Source organism: Coffea eugenioides, chromosome 4 (assembly GCF_003713205.1).
Source record: "Coffea eugenioides isolate CCC68of chromosome 4, Ceug_1.0, whole genome shotgun sequence".
NCBI classification, from domain to species: domain Eukaryota; kingdom Viridiplantae; phylum Streptophyta; class Magnoliopsida; order Gentianales; family Rubiaceae; genus Coffea; species Coffea eugenioides.
The window spans coordinates 39,957,138-39,968,264 of NC_040038.1; the positions used below are offsets into that span (position 1 = coordinate 39,957,138).

At 37.3% G+C, this 11,127-nt stretch overlaps 2 protein-coding genes across 2 annotated transcripts; both read right to left on the reverse strand.

The window, feature by feature from the left end:
• Nucleotides 1-3,239: 3,239 nt before the first annotated feature.
• On the reverse strand, nt 3,240-4,822 carry LOC113769334 (zinc finger MYM-type protein 1-like). Its single transcript, XM_027313792.1, has 2 exons — nt 3,331-4,822; nt 3,240-3,262 (listed from the first exon to the last, which is right to left on the reverse strand). Exons 1-2 carry the CDS (start codon nt 4,820-4,822, stop codon nt 3,240-3,242), a joined length of 1,515 nt encoding a protein of 504 aa, XP_027169593.1.
• A 2,526-nt stretch (nt 4,823-7,348) lies between these two features.
• Nucleotides 7,349-8,767, reverse strand: LOC113769335. The gene has a single exon (XM_027313793.1). It carries the CDS (start codon nt 8,765-8,767, stop codon nt 7,349-7,351), a length of 1,419 nt encoding a protein of 472 aa, XP_027169594.1.
• Nucleotides 8,768-11,127: the final 2,360 nt, after the last annotated feature.

The window sequence follows — 11,127 nt, forward strand, 5'->3', positions numbered from 1 at the left end:
CGCATTCGCGAAATGCGAGCTCTACTTATTGAGCTCGCATTCCGCAAATGCGAGCTCTAATTTAATGTTTAACTCCTAGTTTGCTGGTTCAGACTTGCGGCTTTGAAACTTTATCTACTTCAGTTGCTGTTTGGTTGTCTTTGTTTGGCCGCAAGTTCTGATCTGCTGAGATTTGTGTTTATAATCAATAACCCTGGTTTCATTTGAAGTGTTCAGTGTTAAGGGGTATTTGGGGTGATAGGTTCACTAGTTTTGTTTGAAGCTTTGCATGATTTTTCTGCATCGAAATTTGCAGAAGCATTGTTGTTGAAGAAAAAACTGTTCTTTGATGCTCGCATGATCCTTTCATCTAATTTGTTTTGTGCTTAAACATAAGGATTTTTGCGGCTAAAAGATGGAAAATGTTTAGAATTTTTATTACTATAGTCTAAGTGTTAGACTGTTCAAGTCATTAGTTGCAGTCGGATGAAAGGAAACTACATCAGACACCATAAAGGCTGTGCCGCGAGCCTGCTGCCGAACCATCTTGCATGAAGTATTTTCAATATTTGCATGATTTCCTCCTTGTCTTGGCTCTCAGTGAGCTCGCATTCCGGGAATACGAGCTCCAATTCGAGCTCGCATTTGGGGAATGCGAGCTCAGTGAGCTCGCATTTCCAGAATGCGAAGACCCCTATTTGCAGAATACACTCCAAGAATCGCCCTCATTGTAGAATTCTTTTTTTTTTCCATCATAAACTAAGAATTCACCCAACTGATCTGACTCCTAATTGATTAACTAAACAAAGGTGTATTTCCCCAACAAGTGATATCTCTGTTATGGTACTGAATACCAACCAAAACCTATTTGGCTCCTAATTGATTAACTAAACAAGTGTGTATTTCCCCAACAAGTGGTATCTCCACGATGGTACTATATCTCTGTGGTACTACCACTATTTAAAACCGATCTGGCTCTTTGTTGATTAACTAAAAAAAGGTGTATTTCCCCAACAGGTGGTATCTTCGCGGTGGTGTTGAGTACCATATTAAACCAATCTAACTCCTAATTGATTAACTAAACAAGGGTGTATTTTTCCAACAAATGGTGTCTCCGCGATGGTATCACTACCTAAAATCGATCTGGTTCCTAATTGATTAACTAAACAAAAGCAAACAAGTATATTATGGGAACGTCACTCATGGAACTATAATAAAAAAATACCAGATAAAACTTTTAAATCCTGTAAAAAAAATCACAAGATTAAACTTTAAACTTTTAAATCGTGTAAAAAATCATGAGATTAAACTTTGGATTTTTTTATATGATTTATTACAATCCCGTGAGTGACGTTCTCAAAATACCTCTATTTAGTTGATCAATTAGGACTTTTAGATAACAGTTTTTTTTTTTGGCCCAAAAACAAATAATAGATGTACGTTGGCATCAGATGGCATAGAAACCGGGCTCACAGAAGATGGAGCATGCCTTTGAGTAGTTTCTAATTCATTGCATACAAAGTCTAGCAACTGTCCTAATTCATCACTGTTGATAGCATTTCTAGGCTCAGGGAAATAAGACTGATGACCCCCTAAATGCTGACCACTCACAACTTTAGGATGCTCAGCATAATAGTCCTGGATAGAAACACCAGGGACAGAAACACCTGTTTCTATATGGCCTAATGGGCGTTTTGCGAACACAACTCACATGCTTCCTCTTACACATGCGAGCCTGAGCTGTGAAATCAGAAGCAGCAGAAGCCATCTTCCGTTTCTTTGCAGCATTAGCCTCTCAACGATGGTGCAAGAGGTCATCTTTTTTATCTTGTGAAATTTCTGCATTCCTTTGACCGCGTTTGGCATTTCTATCCATGGAACTCTCAGAGACTAAACTCATAGCGCGCAAACATTTTCTCATGCAAGGTAATGATTAGACAAAAATATCGTCAACGAAGACAAATATCATCAAAGAATACCCAAAAAAAAAAAATCAGCAGAGCAAAAGCTAAAGAGAATATGTAATTACGATACATGGTGGAAGAATTGTCAAAGTAGATTTAAAACCATAACACGAATTATCAATTTGAATCACTTTCACTAATTTCATTATTTAAAGCTGTGGTTAACAAATATTGTTTTCTTTCTGGAACTCTGTTAGTCATCCCTTCCAGGGACGGAGCCAGAAATTTATTTTTGGGGGGGCTGAAGTGTATTAAAAAATTTTTTTGTGACGAAATAAATATATTTAATAAGTAAAATTTAGAATCAATAATTATAAAAATAATAAAAACATATAATTATACATACCCAAAAATTTGTTATTGATTAACACTTGAAGTATTGGTAGTTGTTGCACTCGAATAACGAAGAGGAGGCAATTGCATTCTGCGAGTCTTCATCCGTTGAAAACGCTGCAATATTTGCTCATTTTCAATTGTTGCAAAAATATCCTTCTCGATGTATACAACCAGACAGTCATTCATCCACTCGTCTCCCATTTTGTTGCGCAAATCAGTCTTGACAATATTCATTGCAGAAAATACTCTTTCAACAGAAGCAGTCGCAACTGGTAGAACTAATGCCAACTGGATCAGACGATAAACCAACGGAAAAACTGTATTTTTACCAGTTTTAACCATTTGTTGAGCAAGACTTCCCAAATCTCCAACTTCTGAAAATTGAGGATCGCGTTGCACATTATAAATATAATTTCGAAGTTGAGACTCAAGATATAAATAATCGTTACTTGAGAAGTCTTCAGGATATAAATCAGCAAGACGGAGTAGTTTCTGCACATTGAATTGAGAGAAAGAACTTTTTGGATCAAGACATGCTATGCAACTAAGCAATTCCGTGCTAACTTCCGAGAAACGATTATTCATCTCTTGTATAATTAAATCAACAACCTGACATCACAACAATAATAAAATTAATAACTAAGAAAATCTGCTAACAAGTAACAAATGTAATGAAATAATAATTTCAAAAATAATACCTCACAAAAAATTTCCACGCGATAATGATGAAAATTAGTGATGGTTTGACCTCTGCGACTGCGCCTGGCATTGCCATGGATTGCTATACTGTCTTCCATATCAATCACAGGAATCATATTCAACTCACAAAAATTGTTGACTTCATCTAAAATTATTTGCCATCCATCTTCCCTAAAGTCTTGCAATTGAGATTTCATAGTATCAATCAAACTCATGGCTTGGACAATATTTTGATCCCTTTGTTGCAAAACAAGTGACAAGTCATTTGTGATTCCCAATAAATACTTCATCAGGTGCAATGCAAAAACAAACTCATAATCATTCATTCTATCAATCAAACCCCTGGCCATACCTCTATTGTCAGAAGTGGTGGCATCATCTTGTATATTTCCCAATATTCCAATCACCGAAGCCCACATAGAGGATAGACGAAGTAATGTTAGATAGTGTGATCCCCAACGAGTATCCCCTGGTCTTGCTAAACTAGTTTCTTGATTTTTGCCTTTTCCACTAATAATATCTCCACTGTCTAAAAGTGTAACAATCTTATCATGTTCTATTTGTCTTAATTGATCTCTCCTTTTACATGATGCTCCAGTTAAATTGACAATCATAGAGACATAGACAAAGAATTCACTGACAATGATATTTCCCTTAGCAACAGCAACAATAACTAACTGGAGTTGGTGAGCAAAACAGTGAATATACATCGCATAGGGATTTTCTTGTAATATAAGGGCCTTCAAACCATTGAACTCACCTCGCATATTTGAAGCTCCATCATATCCTTGACCTCTCAATTTGGATAATGATAATCCGTGTTGCGCGAATAAAGAATCAATTGCATCTTTCAAACAAAGAGATGTGGTGTCAGACACATGTACAATTGCAAGGAAACGTTCAATCACACGCCCTTCTTTGTTCACATATCTCAAAACAACTCCCATTTGCTCTTTCACTGAACTGTCTCGAGACTCATCAACTATTAGGGAAAAATAATTGTCTCCAATATCATTGATTATAACACTTGTGATCTCTGAGGCACAAGCATGTGCCAGATCTTTTTGAATCATTGGAGAAGTTAGTTGATTATTTGCAGGAGCATTTTGATTTACAACCTCAAAAATCTCAGTATTTCGCTGGCTATACCACTCAAACAATTCAAGAAAATTGCCTCTATTTGAAGAACTAGTTGACTCATCATTTCCACGAAAAGCCAATCCTTGCTTCAAAAGAAAGCGGGTCACATCCAGAGCAGCAGTTAAACGGGTGCGATATGCAATATCTATTTCGCGCCCACAAGATCGTAGCACATTTGACACACTATGCCTTTGATCTTGAAAACTTTCAAACTGTATTCTAGCATCATTATGGCAATTATTCACAGCTCCAATATGTTCATTAAATCTTTCCATTGCCTTTTTCCAATTATTGAATCCCGTTTTTGTAAAGGCATCCTCTTCCTCTGCATATCGACCTCCCTTATTTTGTGTTTTGAAAAGAAAGCACCAAAAGCAAAACGCCGCATCTTTCGATATGCTATACTCTAACCATACAAACTTTTGATACCAACTATCTTGGAAACTTCTATGTTGTTTACCAAATGATGTTTTTGGATACATATGGCCAATCGGTTGGCAAGGTCCCCTAGTCAAATACTCTCTTCGGACATGGTCTCGAAGAGAAATATCAAATTTCTCAACTGATTTTCGTAATCCCGGATCACTAACAATATCATTTAAATTCAATTCCACACAAGATTGATTTTGAACTGGTTCACTAATATTAGGCTCATTTGAAGATTCACCACTACGGACTCGTTTAGGTTTAAAGAATCTCTCCATTTTCTGTCACAATTAAATAATTGTGGTTAAATTCAATAAAATTATGCAATTCAATAATCAATTAATTTAAAATTCATATAAATAATTCTTTAATTTAATAATAAATTCATATTACTTATATTTCTCAATTTATAAAATTCATTATATAAAATTATCAAAAAGTTAAAATAAGGTACAACTAAATACCCATATAATCTCTAATTCAATATCATAAAATTTTGAATTTATATTTACATTCAAAATTTCTAATTCACATAATTAATTCTTAAAATTTCAAATATAAAACTAACAAAATTTTAAAAACTAAATACAACCTAAAATCTATACAATTTCTAAACTAATTTCTAATTTAAATTTAATATCATTAAATTTTTTAATGTAATCTTTCAAATTCTTAAATTACATTAACATAAACTAAATAAAAATTAATCTTAATCAAATTAATATCAAGATACTCAAAATTCAAAAATAATTTAAACATATAATTAACAAAAATATAAAGATGAATATTGTAATTTAAACCAAAAAACTAACCTAAAAGATTTATGTGAATGGAATGGTGGAGAGTTGGAGTCTTGGAGCCTTGAATTGAAGGCTTGAAGCAGGATGGTAGAATCTCAACTGAAGCTTCTTGGAGTTCTTGGAGCCTGGCGTCTTCTTCTTGGAGTTGGAGTCTTGTTTGCCCTTTGGCACTGGCGGCGTGCTTTTGCCCTTAGGGCTTCATCTGATGTATTTTTTTTCCCCTCATTATACAAAACGACGTCGTTCCACTAAAAGTGAAACGACGTCATTTTGTATTTAGAGGGCAAAAAAAAAATTCAAAATGAAATGGGTCATCTTCTTCCTCAGCAGTCAGCACGGCAGCGGCTTTCCAGCTCTTCTTCACTTCCTCTACAGCATTCATGGAGCCATAGAGGATGGTAGATCTGGATTACCGTGGGGGGGCTGGGCTGGGCTGGGCTGGCCGCCGGAATCCCCTATATATAGGGGGTTTTCCGGCGGCTTGGGGGGGGCTTAAGCCCCCACCAGCCCCCCCTTAAATCCGTGGCTGATCCCTTCTCAATTTAGAACTTTTTCTAACGCATCTTCATCTGAAGAATGCATCCCAGTTAACATTGATTTTCTTTCCGTTCTCTTTGTTTGCCTATATATGTAGTTCCATTAGATCTCAGGAAGCAGAAAAATATAAAATGCAAGACATGTAAACCACCATGTAAGATAAATGTAAAGTAGCATGCAGGATAAAAGAGAACCAGGAAAAATATTCCACTTCACTTTTCACATCTATAACAACGCGTAACCTGAGGGAAAATAAGAGGAAGAGAATGAATACCTGTCTTCTGAAGAAGCAATTGCAGTTGGCGGAAGGATGCTGAGGATAGTGTGAAGAGCCAGAAACCAAAGCAGCAGGACACATGCAATAGAGGCATGGTTTGCTATCGTGAATTGCAGTCTCGGTTGTTCTTGTTCTACATATGTCGCGGCATATCGATTGAATATCAGACGATATGTACATTATAGCATATAAAAATTTTCAAAAAATCTGAAAAAATTACTAAAATTAGAAAATACCAAAAAAGATACAATCTGAAAAATATTCGAGTCGACTTTGAATTGACTCGGATATATCAATCGATACCATGCATCACGAATTTGAATCTGTCAATATCGGTCCAGTCAAAGCGAGTCGCCGCGGATACGGTAATATCCATGATTCGCGGATCGGCATCGTACTTGTCCCATCCATTCCGATTACGATTCGGCTAATTCGTATCGAAATCGGTTGATATTGCTAACCATGTATAGATGAGCTAAACACCGAACTGAACAATAAAAACGGAGGGCAGAGAATGTTCTTCCGTTGGAAATGAACGAAAGAATTTTGTCCAAATCTTGCTAATACAAATGAGGGTGGTGGAATCAAATGCGAAGCAGGTGTGAGGAGAGGTTTTAGTAGTTAATCTGAAGCATTATCCTTGAGTTTTATACTTTTTATATAAACACACTTAATTTCTTTTCTGTCCCAAGACACAAGAAAGGGGCTTTTAGCTTCATGCAAATCTCTTCAGTAGTTTTATCCTTGAGTTGATCTAGAAGATTATTCTTGCCTTTTATGCTTTTTATATAAATACATTCATTTGTTTTAGGTCCCAAGACACAAAAAGGAGCTTTTCACTTCATGCAAATCTCATCTGGATTTCAAGGCGTAAATACGATTTCATCTCAAAACAAGTTGATCTCAAAGCAACCAAATTCTTCAAAGAACAAAAACAATAATATACACATGCAGTGCACATGGAGGAGGAGGATGACCATGCTATGGCAAGAACTCCTCCACGGTTTATACCAAGTTTCTAATAATGGCTCTGTGGTTACGGCTTGTTTAAAGAAAGGGGAAAAAAAAGAGCTTGTTTATAGCCAACTCAATAGTTGTCAAGTCAAACAAATATATAAGTTGGGGCACTGAAAAAACAGAATCTAAGCACTACTTTTTTTTTTCCACAAACGATAACAACTTTATAGATATTAACACTTAATCCTACAAGGATTACTTACAAAATGAGCATCAGCCCTTTCATCTAATCTATTTGCCTCTTTCAACCAACTTGGGAAGTGACTTACCCAATATATGTCATTAACTAGCTTTGAAGCAAAACTTGCTAGCCTATGACTTGCTGTATTAAAGGATCTAGGCACCCAAGATATGGTGCAGTAGTCAAAAACTTGAGTTAGATCCGCAATGTCTTCCAAAATGGTTGCTATATTACCATCTTGTACATTGTTGCCATTAATGTAATCTGTAGCCGTTTTACAGTCTGAGAAGATGGCTATCTTCCTCCAGCCTGCATCACGTGCCATTTGGAGAGCTAATCTAATGGTTAGTGTTTCTTCCATTAGAGCTTCACCCTTTTTTTGTTCTACTACTCCCCTTGCTCTAATAATCTCACCTGTCCAATGCCTTGCCACAATTCCCTTCCCTGTTCTTATCATACTTGCACTAATAGCTGCATCTGTATTGATTCTAATAACTCCTTCTACCAATGGTACCTTCCCTTGTTCCTCCTGGCACATAGCTCTTGCATTCTGTTTGTTCGTCTCTTCTTGCTGTCCCACCTCATCATACTCCTGCCATTCTTGTTGTGCTCTCAGCATTATCTCATGTGCATCACTCATTTTTTGTTCAAAAACCACCTTATTTCTTGCTTTCCAAATATTCCATATGATGTTTGTTGTTAGGCTTATATGCTCTGTCCCATATTCCTTTGATCCTGTCTGAGCAACCACCTCCCACCATCTCCACAGATTACCTTTCAATTCTCTCAGCCCCTCCCATCTGACTGCTGCTAATTTCCACACAAATTGGGCTCTTGGACAAGTGAAAATCATATGTTCAGCTGTTTCTATTTCATCCCCACAAACTGGACATATCATATCCCCTATTCCAGTCCTTTTGTAGATGGCTTCTTTCACCGCAACTCCCTTCTGTAAACACTTCCAGATGAAGTATTTGATTTTGTGCTTAAGATTCAAATTCCAAAGTTGTTTCCAGACAGTATGCTTCCTCATCTCCCAGCTCGTCTCCCCTTCCAGCTTCTGACTTCTTTTGATTATTTTGCTAGCCTGCACTGCCTTTACATAGCTTGACTTGACTGTATAAGTTCCAGATTTTGCAAACTTCCAAAAAAATCTATCAGAATGTTTGAACATGCTACGAGGCATGCTTGCTATTTGCTCTCTATCTCCTTGGTTGAAGACATTCTGCATTATTTCTCTATTCCATCTTCCTTCTCGTATTAACTGGCTAACTGTTTGAAGTTGGCAATTTGGGGGCATATTGTTGCAGGTCTTCCTGTCTCGGACCCCAGCACCCATCTGTCCTTCCAAATACTCACCTGTGTTCCATCCCCTATTCTCTTCCACAGTCCATCTTCCAACAAACTCCATGCACTATGTATGCTTTTCCATGACCAAGAGGCTGAGGTTGGAGGATGCTTATCCAGGGATTGAAGATCTTTTAGGTACTTGCTTCTTAGCACTTTACTCATAAGCAAATTTGGGAAGCAAATGATTCTCCAAAGTTGCTTAGCAAGTAAAGCTTTGTTAAAAGCTTCCAAATCCCTGAATCCCATCCCCCCCTTTCCTTTCACTTCAGCAAGCTTCATCCAGCTAATCTAGTTGAGTTTCTTTTCCTGCTCAGGATTTCCCCACCAGAAATTTGCAATACTCTTGCAAATGTCATCAGATAGTCCTTTTGGTAGTTTGAAGCAGGCCATTGCGTAGTTGGGCATCGCAAGTATCACCGACTTGATGAGCACTTCTTTTCCTGCCATACTCAACATTTTGTTTATCCAACCTTTTAGCTTTTTGATGACTGCACTTTTAATGTACCCAAACACTTGGTTCTTTGTCCTTCCTATTGCCATTGGTAGCCCCAGATATTTTGTATTTGTTGCCTCCTTTAATTTCCCAAACTCCTGACAGATATCTGCTCTTCTTGTCCTTGGGATGTTCCTGCTATAGTACACAGCAGATTTCTCAAAATTCACTAGCTGTCCTGAAGCCATCGAATATCTTTGTAACATCTCTTTCACTTGCATAGCCTCCTGGATTGTTGCCTTGCAGCATATCAGAGAATCATCTGCAAAAAATAAATGTGATATTTGCAGACTATTCTTGCTTACTTTAACTCCTGTGATCAGCTTATTTTCAACCTTTGTGTGTATCAAATGGGACAAACTTTCAGCACAAATTAAGAAGAGGTAAGGGGAGAGGGGATCTCCTTGTCTCAAGCCTCTACTCGATTTAATATATAGCCCACCTTAGCTCCATTAAGATACAAAAAAAAGACACTGAAGAAATGCAAGCCATGATCCACCTAACAAAGATAGGACAGAAACCCATATGCATCATCATTCTTCCTATGAATTTCCATTCCACTCTATCGTACGCTTTAGACATGTCAAGTTTAATAGCCATGAAACCTGTCTTACCTTTTCTTTTATTTTTCAAAAAATGCATCACTTCATGAGCAATGATAACATTATCCACTATTTGTCTACCAGGAACAAAAGCTGACTACGACTCACTAATGCATTTGTTCAGGACAACTTTAAGTCTATTAGCAAGCACTTTTGAGATGATTTTGTAAGGATCAAAGTAATCAAAGTTTCATTGACAACCTTAAGCATGTTACCAGAGTGGAAGAAACAAGTCACTGCATTCATCACATCTAGTCTAACAATATTCTAGTATTTTTGGAAAAAAAGAGGAGACATACCATTTATCCCAGGTGATTTGTTTGGATGCATGGAAAACAATGCCTTATGTATCTCTTGTTCACCCACAGGTCGAATCAGGTGTTCATTCATCTGTCGTGTTATAGTATTGGGAACTCCCTGTAGTGTTTCCTCTATTTGATCAGCTTCTCCAGCAGTGAGTAGCTGTTTATAATATCCACAAATTTCCTCCTTCACTTCCTGCTCATTCTTGCACCATTGTCTATTATCCTTTTGCAGACATGTGATTTGCCTTTGTTTCCTTGCATTCATTACACTCGCATGGAAAAAAGCTGTGTTTTTGTCTCCTTCCTATAACCACCTTTTCCTTGCTTTTTGGCTCCAGTATAATTCCTCCTCTCGATATGCCTTACTCAGTTGCAACTTCAATTCCACCAACTAGCCCTTTTTTCCTAAGATGTTGCTATCCTTTAGCTCCTGAATTCTCTCCTTTATCACCTGGATCCTTCTCCCTGATTTCATGTTATTATTCCTTTTCCATGTTAGTAAAGCCATTCTGCACTCCTTTATTTTTTTTATTACCTTGTACATCCTTGATCCTTTATGTTCTGAACCCCAAGCTCTTTCTATCACCCCTTTGGTTTCTTTATTCCTGGCCCAACGCTGATCAAAATAGAATCTTTTTTTTACCTTCTTCTGGTTGGGGTTAAGGTCCAATCAGCATACTATGGTCTGATGCTTCATTTTCTATATGACTGCAGCAGGCTCTATCAAACCTTTGGTACCATTTGACACTAGCCAAGCACCTATCCAATCTTTCTTTTACTTCCCCCTCGCCTTCCCACTGATTGCACCTTGTCCACGGTTTCCCTTCAAAGCCTAAACCAACCAGCTCATTTTCCTTTATAAACCTATTAAACTCCTTAAAGCTACTCTCATGTCTCCTCCTCCCTCCCCATTTTTGCTCCCCAGATCTGATATCATTAAAATCCCCTACCAATACCCAATGTTCCCCCCACTCCCTCTTTTTTTGCTCTATCATTTTCCACTGTACCTTTCTTGTGTTCT

Excerpts from the sequence above, each read along its gene's own strand:
- LOC113769334 (XM_027313792.1), bottom strand. The coding sequence starts at position 4,822 with ATGGAGAGATTCTTTAAACCTAAACGAGTCCGTAGTGGTGAATCTTCA. Across the intron at positions 3,263-3,330 it reads CACCACTTCTGACAATAGAG|TATTTATTGGGAATCACAAA; the intron begins GTATGGCCAGGG and ends CACCTGATGAAG.
- LOC113769335 (XM_027313793.1), bottom strand. The coding sequence starts at position 8,767 with ATGGAGTTTGTTGGAAGATGGACTGTGGAAGAGAATAGGGGATGGAAC.